General features: G+C 41.5%; 1 protein-coding gene across 1 annotated transcript in view; it reads left to right on the top strand.

Moving 5' to 3' along the window:
* Positions 1 to 21,786, top strand: part of nr3c2 (nuclear receptor subfamily 3, group C, member 2) — a 156,829-nt gene that overhangs the window by 127,322 nt on the left and 7,721 nt on the right. The window contains exons 5-6 of the mRNA XM_007904029.2: positions 3,476 to 3,796; positions 8,657 to 8,801. Coding sequence (XP_007902220.1) covers positions 3,476 to 3,796; positions 8,657 to 8,801 — 466 coding nt within the window. The remainder of the gene's footprint in view (positions 1 to 3,475; positions 3,797 to 8,656; positions 8,802 to 21,786) is intronic.

Raw genomic sequence — 21,786 nt, 5'->3', positions numbered from 1 at the left:
TCAATTTCTGTGAACTTATTTCTGACAGTTGAAACACAGAACATATAAATATGTATTTTATACAAATATGGTACTTCCGGATTTAAGGTATACAATTTATTGTTATTAATCATTATTATCAATAATAATAATAATGATTTGCACTTGATCTAACATCTGAGTACTTTGTCAGAACATCTCTCAAAACTTCACAGCATTTTATTGTAAAGTGTAATGGATTGTCGTTGCATGCAGAAACCTACCAATTTTAGATAAACATTCTACTGTAATGCAGTGCAAAAAGGCTCAGTATCAGCGCAAAACAACAGAATGATATGCAGACTTATTTTGGCTGCCCAATTATCACAAGTATTTAAAAAGAAAACTTCAATTGTATTGAGTTGGGTTTGTCCTTTTAGATTAATGCCTGGTTCAAATAAAAATGAAACATTCCATAGAATTATTTGAAACATGCAATGTGACTAAATTCAATGTGATTTGCCTCACAGTAATTGATTCAACTGATATTTTTAGTCTATGGATATCAAAATGTACTGCAATTTTGAACCGCTTTTGAAATTTGCTAACTAGCGTTAATTTCACTGAACGTAAAGTGAAAGTAAATCAGCATTAAATTTACCAACAATTGACTTCAACATTTCCACTGCTTGGCTTTGTGTGCTTGGGTTTTGGAGTTTGCACTTTTATGCTTTTCATTCATCAAAATAGATTCATAGAAATTGCAGTAGAGAAAAGACTTTTTGGCCCATCAAGCCTCTCCCTGGAACTGTTCACTCTATTCCCAATTCTCTGCTCTTTCCGCGGATTGTATTATGTTTCTCTTCAAACCCCTAATCAATTCCTTCTCCAAACTTAAAAAGTACAGCAAAGAGCATGAGAATATAAGAAAGCATTTGAAAGAGAAAATATTTTGACCAAAGAAACCCACTCCATTCACAGACACATCAACTCTAATGTATTGTAGATCCTGCCAGATATATTTAATCACATGAGGAAAGATCAGCAAAATATCTTCTTGACTGCTCACTCCAGAGATTACTCATATTTGGTTAGCGCAAACAGTATATTTTCTGAGTGTGATTAGTTGCTTCAGTGCCTGCAGAATCTATATTTCTATACATATGAATACCAACCTGACAGCTCACGGTGTGTTACAAAAATTGGAAGCATAATGGAAAACCTAATTTAAGATCCTTTAGCAAGGCATGCTCCTGGAGTCCGTACATCAAGTGACACTTTTTAATATATTAAATTCCTGGTGATACCATGGAGTACAAGACCCAGTTTGCACCATGATTTCCCAGTATTGATGATGTCCATCGCATTATTGCTCTCTAAATACTTCCTTTAAATGCTAGGCTCTCCCTCAAACTTACCAAACCTGTGCACAACTTAGGGATCAGGTTCGATCCCCAGCTTTCCTTTCTACCCCATTTCTGTTCCCTGACCAGGACCGCTTTTTTCCATGCCTGTCACATTGCAAGCCTCCGTCCGTACCTTATGACTTGCACAGCCAAAACCCTCATCCACACCTCGTCACTTCCCAGCTGGACTATTCCATTGCCCTCCTCGCTGGTCTCCTCAGATCCACCATACACAGAAGTCAATTAATTCAAAACTCCGCTGCCCGGATACTCAACCGCACAGAACTCTGTACCCCCATCACACCAGTCTGGAGCTCTCTCCCTCAATCCCTCCGCCTTGCTCCCTCCCTCCCCACTTTCAAATCCCTTCTAAAGACCTTACTTTTTGATCGTGCTTACGGTCACCTCTTCCCCTGGCTCGGTGTCGGACTCCGTCACTATGCAATGCTATCCCGCGTGAAGGGCGCTATATAAACACAGGTTGTTGTTGTTATTGATAACAACATATAAGTAATCAATATCCTGCCTTTACTTTGCAGCCATTCTGTGTTTGAGTGGGAATTTATTTACCGCCTCTTTCATTTTGAGACTTTTAATCTACTTCCCACCCTGAGACTTGCAGTAGACCATTCATTTGCACTTTGTGTTGTAGTCCTATGTGTTACTAAGTAAACAAGCGTATCTACACTGGTGCTCAACTTGTGTTTCTTCCTTGATGTTTCAGCCACATGGGATACAACATATCTGTCTGTAGTAGAGAACAGGAGATTTTCTGAGTTCATCCAGCGACATGTGGCAGCACTGTGTTTTTTAATTGAGTCCCCTTAAGTTTCAAGTAGACGTAAAATTTAACCTTTCAGTCAATAAGCCTTTCAAAGAACTTCAGGTGGAGGAACCAGAGGGTCCATCTTTCGTTCATTTCTCCAGCAAAGAAACAAATTAAATTTGACTGAATTTGAGGAAAAATGCAAGATGTCTTGAATTAAAATAGATCCCAAATTCTGTCACTTTTTTGGTGCAGACATTTCCACATTATTTCAGAGAAAAATCCTTAATTGGTAGATAATATTTTGTGGGCACTGGGCCCTGCCTTCATTCACCCAGCTAGCTTTGTGAAACTTACACAGAGAAGTTCATTTGTTCTTTAGAGTCCAACAGACTTTGCTGGATCCATCCACACCTTCAAAAGTGAGGTTGCTAGATTTGTGGGAGGTCAGGGTATTAAGGGATATGGGGAGAAAGTGGGAAGTTGGAATTGAAAGGATTAGTTGAGGTACAGATCAGCTGTGATCTAATTAAATGGCTGAACATGCTCAAAGGGCTGAATGGCCTCATGCTGTTCTTATGTTCCTAAATGATGAATGTTATTGTAGAGAGCAGATGAAATCCATTTTATAATGAATATCTGGCCAATCTGGTGCTGTTGGCTCCAGAGGTGCATGAGTTCATAGTCTGGCTCTTAAGTGCTCTTAAGTGCAGTGATGCCCTGGAAACTGGTGGGCAAAATGGATCATGTCGGTGCCAGGTAGATCCTGACACCTGAACAGGAGAGCATAGATAGCGGAGTTGAATGATTGCTTCTGTATGTTAGTGGATCAGTATCATCTATTGCAATTCCTGAGCCCATTATGCCCTCTGAATGCCCTGGGCGCCCTCTCCATTGGAGTATACCTGCCAATGGCCGTTGTACCCATTTCTCTCAGACAACATTTTCCTCTGAGCTATTCAGTTGTGTCACTGCTTTGTTGCTCCTTGGAAATCTTCTCTTTGTTTAAACTCATTAACACCAGGTCCAACCTAATAATAAATATTTATCTTTAAATATGTCTTCGCAGTGCTGTAAAGGTTGCTCCTTAATGTAATTCTTTTTAAATTAACAAAGTAGTAACAAGGCAAATTGAATTGTTCCTCCCTTTTCAAATGAATTTAACGGGATGGTTTCTGTGTATTAGGAATGCAAAACACTCTGTTTTGTCCTTTGTTGCTGTCTCCTGACATTCATCTCTGTTTATCCTGCTTCTCCCACCAAAACTAGCAAGCACGGGAACTGTCAGGCCTAGCATCCCTACAAGGTGGCGAGAATTGATTTGTGTTCCCCTTTTCTGCCCTAGCACGAAAATCCAAGAAACTGGGAAAGGTGAAGGGAGTGCACGAAGATCAGCAGCCACCACACAGCCCCAAGGAAGGCATCACTTTCACGGCTCCTTTGCCAGAACCCACGGCCAGTACTGCAGCCATCCCTCATTACTCACTCCTGCCAATGCATATCAACCACTCAGTGACTACCGTTCTACAAGTGATTGAACCCGAAGTGGTTTATGCGTGCTACGACAGCAGTGTGCCAGACAACACTACACATCTGCTGTCCAGTTTGAACAGGCTGGCAGAGAAACAGATGATTCGAATAGTGAAATGGGCAAAAGTACTTCCAGGTAGGAGCTCTCGGAAACCCAACTCGAATCATGTCCGTGTCTTGCTGGTGGGCGTTTTCCATATATTTTCTGTGTATCTTTTGAGTTTATGTTATTTTTTACTGATCGAATTGCACTGGTGCTTTATTTGCTCCTGTTGTGGTATCGTCAACACAGTAATATCCATCTGAATGTCCTTGAGGACAAAATCCACCATGTTAGGAATTCTTCGGTTGGATCACATCCAAAAGCACAGAGCTGATAATCAAGGAGAGAAGCTTGGGAGACGAGCAATGTTTTGCCAGAGTGTTTAAATTGCTTTGTAAAAAGGTTGTCAGTGGGTTTTTAGAGAGACGGTTGGCATACTTAAGCGAGAACAACAATGGGTGTAGCTATTGATAACAAAGGTCAACATCTCAGAAACGTGATCCTTGTTACAAATGGGAGCAGAGAAACACAAGGCAGGGTGGTCCAACCTTTTGGCTGCTGAGGGCCGATGCCCTATTTGAGAAACGTCCACGGGCCACGTAAACAATATTTTTGTGTTTCCCTTCCAGAAACGTAACGTAACATTTACGGATTATGGAGGGAGCTAATGGGCCAGATGAAAGAGAGGGAGAGGGTAGCCGGATGCACTAAGCACCACCCTGCACTAAGGGTAAAACAGCACGTTACTTTAGCCCAGAGGGTTCGCTCTGCCAACCCTGAATCAATTCTATACTTGAACCTTTTATCTCTTCTGGTCTGCTCCAGCTATCATCAGGTCTCCGCATAATATATAAGCCCTCGAAACAGACTTTCATCTCTGTACCAGACTGAGAGTCAACTATATCGTGTCTGTATTGTAGAAGATTGTCTGGTATGCAGTGACTGCCCTACAGGATGTTGTGAGTCATGGGGCAAGATATTCGATTACTTTTCCTGACATGACAGATAGACTAGTATCCCATAACTGAGGAGTTTACCAGTTAACAATGATGAAAAATAGGACCAAGATTTCTTGAGCATTCCCACTCTTTTGCAACCACGGGCAATAATTACTAAGACAATATTTGTAGTTGAAGAGAATTCCCAGCAACAATAAGTTGCACTTATAGTGTGGTAGGATTTTAGAAACGGTTCGAAGGGAGTGCAATACAAAGGGATTTTTGAGGGAGTACCAAAAAGTACAACAACAACTTGCATTTATACAGGGATCCTCACACGGGGCAGCATCTTAGAGCACTTGACAGTGGCTGAGCCTGACGCCGAATGGGGCGGGTGGGTGACTATAAGCACGGTCCAAGAGGGAGATCTTCAGGCACAATCTGGAGATGGAGAAGGAGGGGGCAAGGCTGAGGGATTGAGGGCAGCTCATCTTGTCGGAAAGCTTAGCTACCGATGGTGGCTGGGTAACATTTGTGAAGATCCCATGGTATTATTTGGGACGTCCTCTCGTGAAAGGCGCTATACAAATGTAATCTTGTTGTTGTTATTTCATGGGTTGATTAGCCAGGAACAGCTCTTTACAATCTGAGATTCTATGCCATGAATGCCAGGAGCTTTTTGCGGGATCATTTTTATTCCTGACCTTGATTAAGTTGATTATGTTGTTGCATTTTGATGGAACTTTGTCATTTGACCTCGGATTCCAGATTAACTTTCAGCAGATGCAGTGCTCTATAACTGCCTTATCTACTGAGACGTATGATATGCCTGTCACTCTCAAGAGAATGGCTTTTGCCCAATGTTGTATCATTGTAGTGTGTCTGAGAATCATGTCACATCGAGTCTATCTCACACTTGTAGCTCAAAGAAGCTGATGACAGGACCATTTCTAATTGGGCGTGCTAATGATGGAAGAGTGTGCATTTGGTGGCCCGTTCTTGTCATCTGCCGAATCATTTTTTGCTGTTTGGCTTGTGGTGCAACAATCTCTTAGGAAACTAGTGTTTAGTTATGTTGGCTGGGTGCAATGCACCACTAAATATGATCTGCTTGATCTGAGCCAATGAATCCTAGACCTTTTACAGCTAGATGGAATGCCAATCTGACAGCAACTTCCTACTTGATACCACTCCATTTGGCCCTGATTGCAGCCCAGCCTCATACTTGGTGTTCTTTCAAGATACCAACAAAGGGGAGCTTGGGTGCAGACCAGTGGTCAGATTTGAAAACCAGTGCTTTGTTGACCATTTTCCATTGATTGGGGATTCAAGCAAGCTAAGTGCAGGGGGACCTTTTTATTCTCAACATCGTATCATGCCTGTCAGGTCGGGATGACGTCTCAAAGGGTTTCACAGGATTCACTGCAGAGTTTTGTGACTGGTAACGGAGCTTGAGTGATTTGGAAGAACAATCTTCGTGCTGATCAACTCAGCTGCCATTTCGAACAGTGAACAGGACAAAGCCTTGTATTAAGATTATAGATTGTACGTTTGAATCACATCAGATCTGGGAGCACACATATCTGGGATATTTGTTAGGTCAGAGTATTAAGGGATACGTGGCAAGGGTGGGTAATTGGACTTGAGGTACAGATCAGCGATGATCTTATAGAATGGCAGAACAGGTTTGAGGGGCTGAATGACCTACTGCTGTTTCTATGTAACACTGGAATTGCATTGGATTGAACAATCCATTGCTTTGCCATTTGCTGTTAGTAGCTATTTGATTACACTCAGATCTCATTTGGCTCATTGCACCATCAACTCTTCTTCCCCCATCTTCCATTGTCATGTTACCTCTCAGGCTTCACAGTGTCCTTGTTAATGTGGCAGCTGTTGGCTCAGATCACAGTGTAATTGTGAGCTGAGCTGCAAGGCCATTTATGATCTACTATTTTCTGTTTCTATTTGTACCACAGTAATGAAAGTGGAGGGGTTGGAAGCAATACTGTCCAGATGCTAGTTTCTCTTAAAAAGAATATGCTTAACTTTGATTTACTTCACTTTTGTATCGCATTATTCCATGTTCAGCTCTAGATTAACTCTTTACTCTCACCTTGAAACTCCTTCAAAGAAAAGCTTTCTTTTACTTTAAGGGGAGATGATTGTTTCTCTCGTTTTGCGTCTGACGGTGTCAATATTTGAAGTTGAAGTTTTGATAAAATTGCAGCTTCATCCTGTAAATGTGCACTGCTGTGCATCAATCGATTCTTGAGCAATATTTAAGATGATCTATTAAAATGTGAAGAATGGATTGCTGAAATAGATTCAATGACCAATTTGAATCAAGACGGCTTTACAAAATGAATGTTCCTTGTTCGGCATTCTTCTGGTGGCTTTATTTGATCTTCTGTATTGACCGAATGTTAAAGAAAAGGGATTTCAAGTGCTACAGCCTGCATCCATTCCTCACTACTGCAGTATAGATATGAGGGCAGAATTCCGGTAAGAGAGGTATATACAATGCTATTCAGGGCATAGCTAACGTCCTCAACAATACAATGACCAATCCCCTACCCTACTTGTAACCCATTTCATCATGACCTCTCCAGGGCTTCCAGACAACCTTCTAAGGACTGTAGTTTGCCATGTCAGAAACCAAAATTTGACCATTTGCATCTATTCTTGAGGAATACATTTTAAGCTAACTGATTCTCTCTAATGTATCATTTAGAGTACTGATCATCAATTCTCTCTCATGTATCAATTAGAATATTGATCACAAGTTTACCATTCCTAGCCTGTTTAACAGGTTTGTAGTTCCCTCGGAGCTTTCACTGTCTCATTATTTTCCCGAATCATGTCACACAATGATTTCTTCCCGTACCCACGAGGTAGAAGCTGTAATTGCTATTTTGACTGAGAATGATAAGAATAGACTGTGGCACATTATACATTTCCTGAATTTTGTAAGGTTACAGATCCCACAGTAAACATCTACCTTGACTGTGGCAACAGTACTTTTAATTCTGAAATTCCTCACTTTCTGCCTATTCTTAATAGATATAATTTCTGCTGTACTTTCTATCTGTGCGAAACTTTATTTGCTAAAGAACTGAACTTGTGCTGAAAGGGTTATGTACCTTTTTTATCTGAAGATCCCAGACAGAACCGCTCTGTTCTTATACCTTCCAGTTATTCATTAAAGCCCTGGTATCTCAGTGTAGCAACACAGCAACGATAAAGGCAGACATCATTCATCATCATTCAGAAGAAACAACTTTTGTAAATAGAGTAACATCAACAGTAGTACTCTTTAAAACCTTCCCTCTGTCTGGATGGAGAATTGTGAGGGACATGACCTTACAAGGGCGTATAAATATTTGGCTTATGACACAGTTGGTTAAATTTTTCGTAAAGGCGAGCAAATAGCACACAAAATGTGTTGGCATTTTGCAAACCAATTCAGTGTCGCTACACGAGCCTGGATCCTATTGCCATCTTGACTTTTATGTAGGCAAAGATACAATGACCTTTTATTCAAGCCACTTATACCAAATTTAGGTGCTATGCAATTGGACCTTTAATTAGTTGTCAGCTAATTCATCAACAATGTTATAACTGCTGATTCCAATGTCATGAAATGTCAACTTTCTGTTTGCAGCAACTTTCCAGAAATAACCCAGGTTTTTTGACTTCACACAATGTGACCATTTATCTTCAAATTTCCTCAGCTGTCTTCTCAGTACCATGAGCTATAATAGGAATAATGTAAAAAAAACACTGAACAAAAATGTAAGGAAATGCCAGTAATGGGGTCTAATATGCAGCAATTTCTATCAGGATTCTATTATAAGGTATCACATCACACTGTCTCTTTGGGTACCTTGTGTATACTTCCAGTTAGTGGAGGGAATCTTCACTCACTCAGTTTCCTTATTAAGAAATTGTTTTACTAATCGCCGTACATTGTTTGAAATTGACATTTTTATGATTGTGACTTTGTATTTTATAGGTTTCCGAAATCTGGCCCTTGATGACCAAATGGTTCTTCTCCGTTACTCTTGGATGTCTTTGATGTCGTTTGGCCTTAGCTGGAGATCGTTCAAACACACGAATGGCACAATGCTTTACTTTGCACCAGACCTGATATTCGATGAGTAAGTTTTTTTTCAATGTAATTTGATTTGTTATTGCCAGTTTGTAAATTGTCACTAAAATCCTTCATTCCCAAGTATGCCTCAATACTGGTACTTAGTCAATGTGGCAGCAAGTAAACTCGAAGGATTTCAGGTGAAATGAGACTGAACCGTCTTGTTCCGCAGCAGGTTTGCTCTCTGATGGACAAAATTGAAACATGCTCAGTTCAGTTCAATTTCTGTGTGTGTGTGTGTGTACGCTCAAGTACTTGGTACTGTTTTGTTGTAGCACGTTTGTGATACTTTATATTCTAGTTTTGTGTGAAAGTTACTAGTTCACACAGTCCTGGAAATAATAATAATAATAATAAGTCCTGTAGCTCAGTGGTTAGAGCACTCGCTTTGCAAGCGAGAGACCTGAGTTCAATTCCAGGCAGGTCAGGGCGAAACCTTGGGCAAGTTTCCTTACTCCACACAGAGCCTAATAATAATCCCTCCAAAACCAAAAACAATAATAAATTGGTCATTTTCAATCTACGACCGTTTGTGGGACATTGCTGTGCGCAATTGGCTGCCGCGTTCGCCCACAAAAAATATACAGTCAATTCACTTTACAGTGTGTTCTGTGAAGCGCTTTGGGACGTCCTCCCGACGTGAAAAGCACTATATCAAATGCAAGGATTATTATTATTATAATATTGCCGCTGTTTGAAAAGAGAGGGAGTTTCTCCTGGTGTCCTGGTCAACAATCCACCAGATAAAATTCATGGCTGTTTGTCGGACATCGCGATATGTAAATAGGCTGCCACATTTGCCTTCAAATGCATAGTAACTACACTTTGTGGTATATTCTGTAAAACACTGTGAGATGTTGTCCTGACATAAAAGGATCTATACCAAATGATTATCATTACTGTGTGCTGAGATGCCCTAGAAGTGACAAGGGGATATCTGTTGATGCCACCGTGGCAGCAATCCTGAATCAAACTGTTCTGGTCCTTGGGAGAGCAGATCTGTAATCTATCAATTACAGATTTTTATTGTAAATGAAATAATTAGATTTAACTGGAGATTGTTTGTCTATTGAGCGCTCCTGGCAGATATTCCAGAATGGGAGGGGCTTGAAGGTTTGGCAGTCTCAAAAGCTGAAGAAGCAAAAAAGCAATTTTTTTTTGCTAATAATAAGGAATTAAAATTTGGGGCTAGAAATTCATCTTTAGGTGTTGGTAACCATTTTCACTATTTTTGCAAACACGGTTTGTATTTTGTGTGAAAGAGGTTAAAAAAAATCTGTATTAATTATCATTTACAAGAAAGTGGAAAAAGGTATGAAACAATTAATAATTACTTTTATTTTAAATTCTTCCATCTACATTGCCCAATCCAAGAGTAAGTCCAGCTGTATATATCCAGCCTAAAATGTCATGTCATCTGTATCCACAAAGCAACCTGTGGCTTCCATAGACCTTAGCACCACTGGAATTAGCAGGAAACTGCATATCCATCGCCCTTGCCTATTGCGCTATATTTTGAATGAGATTGTGCTCAATGTGCTTTGTAAACATGATTATGGGACAAGGATTTTTTTTCAGGCTCCGTATAATCTTGGTCTGTCACACCACTGGCATGTAGTTGTTATTCCCCTGACAGGTTCACTACAATAAAGATCAATGTATTCAGTGATTGTCATGGGTTCACACTGTGATCTGCCCTGTGAAACCTAAGGATCTAAATTGCTTTTTGTTTTGTCTGCTCTATAACATGGTGGCTCTCTGGACAGTGTAATCACTGAGCCGAGCTGTCTTAGCTCTGTCTTAAAGCTGTATACCCATTGGTTATAAAACTGTAGTCTAACGCTTGCTCTCTAACACACGTTCTTCCTTGACCATGATAAACATTTTGTTCCATGCTTGTAATTAAATGTTCGCTAGCATTATATTAGACATCTTTCATAATCACTTTTCATACGTGTTATTGGACACAGTTGTATTTGTACAGAATTAATTGACCATTCCCTTTGAATATTCTCATAAACACACTAGAACAAGGGCAGGGAGAATCGCGCCCTGTACACTCCTAGCTCAGCATACTCTAGTGTGTATCAGACGCCAAAGCACGTTGTGTCAGAAAGCGAGCAGTACAGAGCAAGTGAACAGAATTTAGGTCAGCTTTAGTGTAGTGTGGGGAAATGGTACAGAATCTGGATTATTCTCACTTGACAGGTTTCAGTAGTGACATTAGGGTCTAAAATACGGCATTCAGAGATCACAAGTCTCTGTGTTAATTGAGCTAATTCCACTTTGCACCGAAAACGCCATGATTTACTAACAAACCTAAGACAAAGATAACATCAGCAAAGCAAAAGTCAGTTTGTGGCTGTCACTTTGCCTTCTGTTGGACTTTTACAGCATTTTTTTGTCCAAGCACTAGCCCGAAAGCAAAGCTCCCTGGCAAATTGTGATCTCAGGGTTAGGAATGTTGTGCTTTAGACCCCATTGGTTTTGAAAAGGAAAAATATAATAATCCTTGCATTTGATACAGCGCCTTATAATGTCTTTGAGACGTCTCAAAGCACTTCACAGAATATACTGTAAAGTGATTTAACTGTACATATTTTGTGGATAATGTGTGGCAGCCAATTGCGCACAGCAGTGTCCCACAAACAGTTGTGGATTGAGTCACCAAATTATTTAAAAAAAATTTTTTTTTAAGGGACTATCACCCCTGGAAAGTGATCCACCAATTGACAAGAAACAAGTTCCTACTTACTGCTAGGCAAACAGGGGCGTGTGGAGTAAGGAAACTTGCCTAAGGTTTCACCCAGCCCAGGAATCAAACCCAGGTCCTCTCGCTCACGAGGCAAGTGCGCTAACCACTATGTTACAGGACTCCACCTATTTTTATTTCTCTCCCTTTACCATTCTATTTTTCTCTACTTGATTGGTATATCAGACTTCACAAAATGAAATGCAGAGTGACAAGTTAGCTCATTCAGTTGAAGGTTGTGATTGGGTTGAATAGAAACCCTTATCTCATTTCTATTTTGATTCAAGGTTTGGTAAGCCACTGTGAAGCCTGTGAACTTTCCTTTCATAGTTTTACCAGGAGTTTAGCATTCAATAAATGCTTTCAGAAAAATGAAGTTATTTTGAGAAGCTGGGGGGAATTGAAGCCACATTTAACTAGCTTGCAAATGTATGGTGTAACTACGTTCTGTGTTCTTTGGGGGTACAATATGCATAAGAGTAAATGTGGGAAATGTTACCTACTGAAGAAAAGGTTCCTTTGAGGATACCAAGCGAGTGTCTCTGTGTTTGTATTAAATACATACCACGAGCAGCTGTAGCAAGCAGGGATTATTTTATGTAACACTGAGTAAGATTAGAACCAAGATTTGACCTCAAAGGCACTACTAGGGATCTCTGATGTCTCTATAGGAAGCATACATACAACAGGCAATTCAACTTGAAACTCAAGCTCGCTGGGACGCTGCCCTGTGTGAGGGGCGTTTTAGTTTTATTGGATTTCTCACTGATACTCACAGTAACTTGCTTACTCGTTCCTAGTTGAACAGGGTATTTTTCTATTTATAGGTTTAGAGTAAAAGCCAGAATGGTTAATGCTGACTTGTAGCGACTGGACTCACAAGCACAGTGCAAGTTTAGGTGTCAGCTTCACTCAAGATGGTAGGACTCTCACCTCTGGGTCAAAAGGTTGTGGGTTCAAGCCCCACTATAACACTTGAATTCATCGTCTAGATAACACTCCAGCACAGTGCTGGGTACCGCTGCTTTGTCAGAGGTGCCATTCTTCGCATAAGACGTTAAACCGAGATCAAGTTTGGGATATATTTGGGGTACCAGCCTGGCTCAGTTGGTAGCCCCTGAAGTCAGAAGTTTATGGGTTCAACCTACATCAGAACTTTGAACTCACAGCCTAAGTTGACAATCCAGCCCATTGTCAGAGGTGTCATCCTATGTATAAGACGTTAAACCAAGGTTCATTCTAGTCTGCCTGTTAAAGATCCCATGGCAGGGAAAAAAGAGAAGGGAATTTCTCCCGGTGTCCTGGCTAACAATCCCCAGATAAAATTGGTCATTTACTTTATGGTTGTTTGTTGGACAGTGCGGTGTGCAAACTAGCTGTCGCATTGGACGTAGTAAGGCATTATATCAAATTACAAGGATGATTATTATGATTAGTAACCTAACTGCCTGCTATTCAAATGGGTATTAAGATATTGTGACACTATGAAAAGAGATTCTCCTGGTATTCAGGTCAAGAAATCCAGTAGATAAATTGGTCATTCACCTCATGGCTGTTTGTGGGATTTTGCTGTGGACAAATTAGCTGCTGTGTTTGCCTTCAAAAACAGTGTCCAAGTTTGACATTATCACTGTAAAGGTTTTGGAATATTTCAACATTCAAACACTACAAAATGCATTACTTTTCTTTAACATTTTTGTCTCGAATGTTGATTTGGATATAATTATGACTATTTTTTTGAATGATGGAATTTGATCCTATTATTATTTTATTTTTATAGAAAATTCATAGAAGGTATAGCTCAGAAATAGGCCATTTAGCCCATCCAGTCCTGCTGGTGTTTATACTCCACGAGTGCCCATCCTAGATCCTATCCTGAATCCCATATCCAGCCTTTTCCTTGTATCCTTCAACATTATTTTCCCTCAATCATGTGTCCAGTCTTTTTTTGAATGTGCACATGATAGATTTTCTCCAGCATGAATTCTCCTTGGCTTTCCTTCCTTCCCAAATAGTATTATGTTGCCACCACTCAATATTGTAATGGAGGTGGCAAGGCTCCACATTCAGTACTTGGGGTAAAATTTATATGTCTGTGTATTCCATGACTGTCTCTATCAGTAATTCTCACTGGAAAAATGTTGTGAGCTTAAAAGCACTGGTGGCTTTCCATTTCTGTATGTGTGATCTAATGATTGTGTCAAAGTAATGTCAGGCCAAAATTCCAGAATGATTGGCGGAGGCATAAAATACACATTTAAAAATAGCACATAAAATGGTTCAAACCTAATCTAGACAGATGCGATGAATGTTTCTTAAATGACTCCTCAACTGTAGAAGTTTGGGGAAGTGTTGGCCTTGTGTTAACCATGGATAACCATGTTATACCACACAGTGATGCCACGTTGTACCATCTCTGTAAAATATCCCTTTCGTATGTTATGCATATATTCGGGTCTACACAGAAACAATCACTGACACTAGCAAATGATTATAATGGGAAGAATATGGAACAGACTGCCTCAGAGGCTCATAGACTCAACTGACAATCCAAAAATATGGATGGGTGGGTGGGGAATAGGCAGTAAAATTGAATTAAAAAGAGTTGCAATGACTTAATGCGGGATCAGACTGTTCAGGCTGAATGGGATACTTCATTTAATATGTTCCTATAGATTTATCAGTTTAGCAAACAGCTCATGATAGCCTTCATTCTCCTAATTGAGTGTAGGCCCAACAATGGAGGAAAAAATACATTTCACAATGAAGTAACAAAATCACAAGAATGGTCTGTAAATAACTTGTACCAGGAATATACAGTGTAGTGTCCAGTGACAGGAATTAACTAAGGATCTATCCACGGCTCTACGAACTCCTCTGTAAGGTCCTCTGTGATTATTCAAGCATAGTACAGATCAGTGGTACAGTATATGGAAATTGCTTTAATTACCGATTTCCTAAGGCGGTAAAAGTTTGCTCTCTTCCCCTTGCGTGTTTTCAAAGATTCTCATCAATGAGTCATTTTTGCGTGCACTCGGTCGGAGTGAATAAAGACCTTCCACACCAGAAATAGCATCCGAATAAATCTGTCCTGCCCAGAAGTAGAAACGGACGTCCCACCACCAAGGCTAAAATGAAGCTGCGAAAAATTGGAATAGAAAATGCACAAGTTCAAATCTCAACTATAACACCCGGTGGAAGGCCAAATAAATCAAAGCTTTCTCAACAAGAGTGAAGTTTCACTTTCTTAAAATCAGGTTGGAGCATTTTGAAGCCCTAACTGGAGTCAGCACACATTCCTCCCATCTGATTCATGTTGAGGCTGTAAGAAGCAACAAGTCCTATTCTGGTAGCTGAAGGCCAACCTCCTGCCTTCAGATAGAGTCCTGGAGCTCAGTGGTTAGAGCACTCGCTTTGCAAGCGAGAGACCCGAGTTCAATTCCAGGCAGGTCAGGGCGAAACCTTGGGCAAGTTTCCTTACTCCACACAGAGCCTAATAATAATCCCTCCAAAAAACCCAAAACAATAATAAATTGGTAATTTTCAATCTACGACTGTTTGTGGGACATTGCTGTGCGCAATTGGCTGCCGAGTTTGCCCACAAAAATATACAGTCAATTCACTTTACAGTTCCCTCTGAAGCGCTTTGGGACGTCCTCCCGACGTGAAAAGCGCTATATCAAATGCAAGGATTATTATTATTATAGTCTTGTGACTATTTCCTGATCCCAATTTAAAATATATTGTCTTAAGATATTCTGCTTCCTGCTGCTTGTTGTCGCTTTGTCACTCAACCTTTGGTTCGGTCTTATAAAGATTTAAAGCTAGATTCCAATGTTACAAGCTGTTCCTCAGATTTTGCTTCATCTGAATACTACCTTGAAGTTGTACCCTGGTGCAGACACCTTCATCTGTCTCGAAAATTCACACTTAGCCCGTTATTTACTTAAGGTCACTTCAAACTACTTTGACAGTGATTTTCTTCATAAGTGTCCATTAAATAAGTTAACAAAACACTCCAGGAAATTCTTTTGCTTCAGACAAGGGGGCAATTATCTCTGATCACACAGAAAGAACTGGTGAAGTTATATCGTCCTTGACACTGTTACACTAGTAATGCCAACAAGAGGCTCATTAGAGTTTGAATCAGCCCCAAATGAAGCATGTTCTTGGTTTTAATATTGTGATTAAAGTTTCAGAAGAACACCTTCTCCCAGAGGATTGTTAGCGTATGGAATGAATTGTCTGTTATAGCAGAGTCATTGGAGCATTTTAAGAAAATAATTGGACAAGCACAGAAAGACTATTGGAGGGAATGGGGAAAGAGCAGGTAAATTTGGATTAGAAAGCCGGGCGTCTGATCCACGTGGAAACCTACCACTATGCTAAGAGTATCCAACCAGGTTGAATATTCACCTGTCTGTCACCTATATGCATGGCATGGACATCTATGTGTCTTGAATGGAATGCACACTATCACCATGGAGGGACACACCTAATTCCAGAGAGCATGAGGAGCTGGTTGACGAGAGTCAAATCTTGGGGTTCCCAGAGTGTTTATTTGAGGTACTGCTGGAATTTAACTAGCTCAACCCCGATAACTTGCCATTGAGAGCAATGTCTGGCAAGCCTTCCAAGGCTTATCCAGCTAAGTCCAACCTATCCTCTAGGGCTTTGACTTGCAGGGTTAACTGTAGCTGAACGGGATGAAGCCCTGCTGCCAGTGATTGGTTTGCCCCTCCGCGTCCTGCGGTCAAGCCAGACGAGCTGATCTGGACCCTGGAGTACTGCAGATCCGCCTGGTTCAGGAACTGGATTACCAAGGCAATGACAGACAGTTGACTCGCTTATGACATTCCCTTGTCATGCCCGTCACCTTAGAGCCACATCTTAAGTTGAGATCGTGAGAACTTTCAGGGCCCAGACCTAGTAATATTCTACTCAAACTGCAATCAGCCTGATTTAATGGTTTTGCTTTAATGCTGCTATATAAGGTAAACTAAAGTTATCTCAACTATTCACCGTGTCTTGCGTAGAGAGCCGAAGAGGTACAAATGTCCAAACATATAGAAAATGGGGGAAACAAAGAACCACAGGAACATTGTTTCAGTATTGTTGTTTTGCTTTTAAACCAAAAATATTGCCTTCTCTCAGCTGGAAGAAGTGCAGCACATAGACAGGGACTGGGAGCTTTACTACCAGCAACCCACTCACCCAGACATTCTGTGTGCAATCTCAGCTACAACAGCCTGCAGTCAAAAGCACATCCAGTTGACTGAAGGAAAGAGAAATCTGCCAGCCGCTCACTCCCTAAATGGCCAAAAATAGTCTCAAAGAACTGTCAGAAGAGTCTCCAAAATACCATCACACTAACCCGCTGCACACAGCAGCAGTCACAGACAAAAAAGAAACAAAAAAAGACTCCTTGAACTTTGGCAACGCTGAACTGGCCAAAGAATTAAGTCACGTACTTCAGATAATTGTTTATCACCACATTTGAACACTGGGGGAGGGTGGGGGAGTCACATGCATCTCATCTCTCATGGGCGGGCATTTACAGAGCAATTGATGAACTTCGACCACTCCATGGTTATTTCAGTGCTTAATATACTCTGTTCCTAATCATTCCTTAGTTAGTGCATCACGCACCATTTGCTGTGTTCTCACTGTTCTTTTCTTGCTGCTTCACAATAGATTCTCCGACTGGGAGATTAGCAGTGTATTGTTTGTGGACCTCGCCACAATTCCTGTCATTGCTGCTTCTTCAGCAGCCGGCAGAAGGTGGGATTTGAGGAAGAAAAGTGCAATATGTCTCGTTGAGATGGAATGATCCACAGAGGCCCACTGCTTCATTTCAAAGAACTGAAACTTGGAACTGCCAACTTTCTGGTTCAGTGTCAAACTCTTAACTATGTGATTTAGGAGGTGTTTCGTGCAATTTATTATTTCTTCTCACGGTGGCGAAATCCTAGCCTGTGTTCATCTTTCAATTCTAATGAATTCATTGGGTATGCACTTTAATTTGAGGAACGTTTGACAAGGTGCTTGAATTGACTTGGCGTCGAGGGAGCTGAACTGAATGTAGTGTTGGAGTAGTGTGCAAACATTTACCTTGTTCATTGAGATACTGTTCCGTAGAAGAGTGATCATGTTTCCATAACAAAACCAAACACTAAAATGTGGTTTTGGTCTCCATGTTATTAGCAGAGTGGTTGACTAGAGAGTTAACAAGGCAGATGCACTCAGCACTGTTCTAACAGACAATGTACAAATTGTCAATTTCGTTCCTCAACCCAAAATAAATATCATACCTTTTCATTATTGAATTTAACTCATTATTAATACATTATTTTTTCTTTAAAAAATGAATATTATTACATTAATATTTAATAGTCATAATGTTGCATTATCCAATTTAAAAATTTAATGTGCATTTGATGTTGAGGGGATATAGTGGTTGATGCTTAACCCTTTAAGTGGTCTCTGCCAGTCCTCTTTCAGAAAGGCCCAGTTTGTTGGATGCTGTTGTAAATTCAGGAATGCAATCAGCAAACCTTTCAGATTGTGAAGTGAAACCAAAATCCATACATGTCTGCTGGGTAATACCCTTACCAGGCTGTACAGTTTTGTGAAGTTAAATTCAAAAATATTCGATGGTGTTTCCCGTGGGTTGAGATTTTGAACACACTTTTTTTTACGTCTTTTGTTTCATCACAGTGGATAAATGCTTGCAATGCTGTGCATTCAGAGGCCTGATTCCAATCAGCGTTCCAGCTGACTGAAGTTGACACACTAAGATCAGTTACAGTGGAACCTGTCATCTGCAGAGAGACCAACGCTGGTTAGATCTCAAGATAGAGTATGTGCTAAAAATTCAGAAGAGCTCAGAAGGGTTGATCAGGATGAACTGGGCCTGTTTGGTTGCATTATTTCTTGCAATGATTGAGGTTCACTCTCCCCACGGTTACTGGTACTTCCGTTATCTACTATTATTGCAAGTTACTTTTTTTCGGTCAGCCGGGTGTCTGACACACGCAGACACATTTGAAAGCATTTTCTGTCCATAACTTCTTATATCACCATGCTTAAGTGTTTCCAAACCAAGCTGAGATTTCTATGCATCCCACCTACATGTGGAAATCCCAGGGATACATTGTTGGAATGGAATGTGCACTCTCTTCCTGGAGGGACGCTTCCTGTTTACCTAATTCCGGAAGGTATTAGGAAAATGGCTAGAACTAAGGCATGGGGACACTAGAGTGTGTGTTGGAATACTGCTGGAGTCTAACCAGCTAAAATTGCATAGCTTGCCTTTGATACTGCTGTCTGGCAAGCTTTCCCTCTGCTTGTCCAGCTAGGACCACCTTATCCATTAAGGCTTTGGCTTGCAGGCTTAACAGGAGCTGAATGAGAGGACTCCCTGCCCCAGTGTCTGGTCCGCCCTTCCAGGTCCTGCCGATGAGCCAGGCTGGCTGTGCTGTCAGCAGTACTGCCCTGGAATACTGCAGACCAGCCTGGGTCGGGAACCAGACTACCGAGACTATCACAGCGGGCTAGCTCGGTTCTGAAAACCAAGAAAAGCAGTATCTCCCTTTTGGTGGATCTTGGCATTACAAAGGTTCAACTCTCTGGTTCCGCAGTATTGTCAATACCAATCTCAGCTGTACGATCAGTAATAGGTCCCAGGAAGAGGAAGACGTTCCTGTGGCACATCTTGCGCTCTCATGTTCAAATCCATTCCCTCCTTGGCACCTCCGTACCACTCCGACCTCCTCACTCCCCACTCCACCACCCGGCGTCTCTGCTTGACTGGCACCAGCCTCTTGTTCGTCCCTCACACTCTCTGCCCCACCATCGGAGGTCGTGCTTTCAGCCACTACGCCCCAAAACTCTGGAACACTCTCCCTCAATCCCTCTGCCTTGCCCCCTTCTCTCCCCTCTTTGACGTCCTGCCTGAAAATGTTCCTGTTTGACCGTGCTTGCGGCCAGCTCTGCCCTCCCCCCGGCTTGGAGTCAGGCTCCGCCACTGTTAAGCGCTCTGAGACGCTACCCTGCGTGGAGGGTGCTATATAAGTACAAGTTGTTATTGTTGTGCTCTTCCTACTGGGGGGTTCAGTAATGGCATTGGCCCACCTAGACATGCACAGCAGGACCAAAGAGAACGTCAGGCTAATATTGTGCTAATCATACCAGGAAGACGTCTCAAAGCGCTTATCAGGATTCACCGTAAGGTGTAGTGACTATTTTTGTAGGCGAATGCTGTGGTGGGGCAGACGTTCTGGAAGAATGAGATCAAAGGGGCCAAAGAGCCTTCTTCATCTGAACGAATCTTGGGATCTTTTAATCCTAAGGAATGAGTGGCCTCTTTGTTTGGTTACATTGCAAAGGAAGCCAGGATAGTGAGGGGGGAGGAAGTCTGTATGTTAATGATGCAATGAGAAAAAAAGACGGGTTGGAAATATTTTCTGTCCATAACTTCTTTCAGCACACTTGGCTATAGGGGGTCATATAATACAAGATGTAAGGTATATTAACTGTAAGGTATGAATATGGAGACTGTTATACCTGCAACATTCTTCAGTTCCAGTTTTAATGCTTTGATTTTACCATAAGGCTTCTGTTGTATGAAATCCCCCCATTGCATTGCTAGTCAGCTCACTATGAATTGCACTTGACAAAAGTCTGTTCAAGTGTATTTAAGGCTGGCAGTGTTCCAACACTTGGCTGTTTATGTAATGTTTCTGTGGAGTTTATCTGTATTTATACAGTCCTCTTGATTTCCCATGATGGGCAATCCATGGCAAAATAGGCAGTACTTTTTGGCTTTTCTGTTAAACAATCGCGTGTGTGAGTGAGTAACAAACTACTTGCTGTTTATCTGCACTGAATAATTGAATGCAAGTTGAGTTATGTAACTGCATAAAGCTCATTAGGGCAGTGGTTCTGTGTCACTGGGTGCATTACACCTCAGTTTCACTTTGCCTGTTGAACAGGAAGGAGTGGTGTTGTTTGCATAATTATTCACATTTTTATCAGTTAATGGAAAAAAACATATGTCTTGCAACATTGAGGATATATTTGTAGAGATACCATCAGTAAGATTGCTTGGTAGACTCAGTTTACACACTTTAATTAGTTTCACATTTGAAAGCAAACTTTTTCTTATAACTGAAACATTTAAGTAATATCTATATGAATTTCTTAGGGCTCGTTCATCATGTTAACAGGAATAACCTTATTAATGGTTGTGCTATTGGGCAAAAAAGGCTTGTTGAAACTTCGATGGTAAAAAGGTTCTTGCTATAAGGGAGGGGTATATGTTAATGATTCTTGTCACGCAAACACACAGCGCATTGTGCTGCTTCACACTGAATACCAACAGGCTGAGGAGCAAAGCAGCAGGATGTGGGTTTGTGCCCACGGTGCACTTTCCAGCGGCCGGTTTCAGATTTGTGTGAGGAGATCGTTCTAACATCCTGTCAACCCATGAGAACAGTACATGTGGGAGAGCCAAGCAAGGAGAGGGAATGGCACATTTCTTCTCCCAACATATCCAGGTTAAAGAATAATCTGTCAATGAAGATGAGGAATAACGACAACAACAACAACAACAAAATTACATTTGTATAGCGCCTTTTACGTCGGCAGGACGTCCCAAGGCGCTGGACAGACAGAGCTGAGGGTCGGAGTGGGGGAGGGTGGAGGGCAGGGGGGGAAGCAGGGAGATCGAAAGCACGGACAAAGCGGAGAGTTTTGAGGTGGGTCTTGAAGGTGGCGAGGGAGGGGGCGGGTCGGAGGGACTGCGAGATGGAGTTCCAGAGGGTGCAGAGTGGTGGAAGGCCTGCCGACCAATAGTGGGGCGAGCAAGGTGGAGGACGTGAAGCAGGCCAGAGTACACTGAGCGGAGGGAGTGAAATAACAAAAACAACTTGCATTAATATAGCGCCCTTCATGCCGGGTAGCATCCTGGAGAGCTTGACAGTGGTGGAGTCTGACACCGAGCCAAGGGGAGAGGGAGGGGGAAGGTGACTGAAAGCACAATCATAAAGGAAGGCCTTTAGGCGGGATTTGAAAGTGGGGAGAGAGGTAGAGGGATTGAGGGAGAGAGTTCCAGAGTTAGTGGATGAAGGCATGGTCACCAATGTTGGAGTGGAGGGGACGAGGGACAAACAGGAGGCTGGAGCCAGCCGCGTGGAAGCAAATCAGGGGTAAGCAAATCGGATAGGTAGGGAGGTGCAAG

Source organism: Callorhinchus milii, unplaced genomic scaffold (assembly GCF_018977255.1).
Source record: "Callorhinchus milii isolate IMCB2004 unplaced genomic scaffold, IMCB_Cmil_1.0 Scaffold1, whole genome shotgun sequence".
Classification (NCBI taxonomy): domain Eukaryota; kingdom Metazoa; phylum Chordata; class Chondrichthyes; order Chimaeriformes; family Callorhinchidae; genus Callorhinchus; species Callorhinchus milii.
Note: the sequence above shows the minus strand (reverse complement) of the source record. Positions and strands in the feature narration are given on the sequence as shown.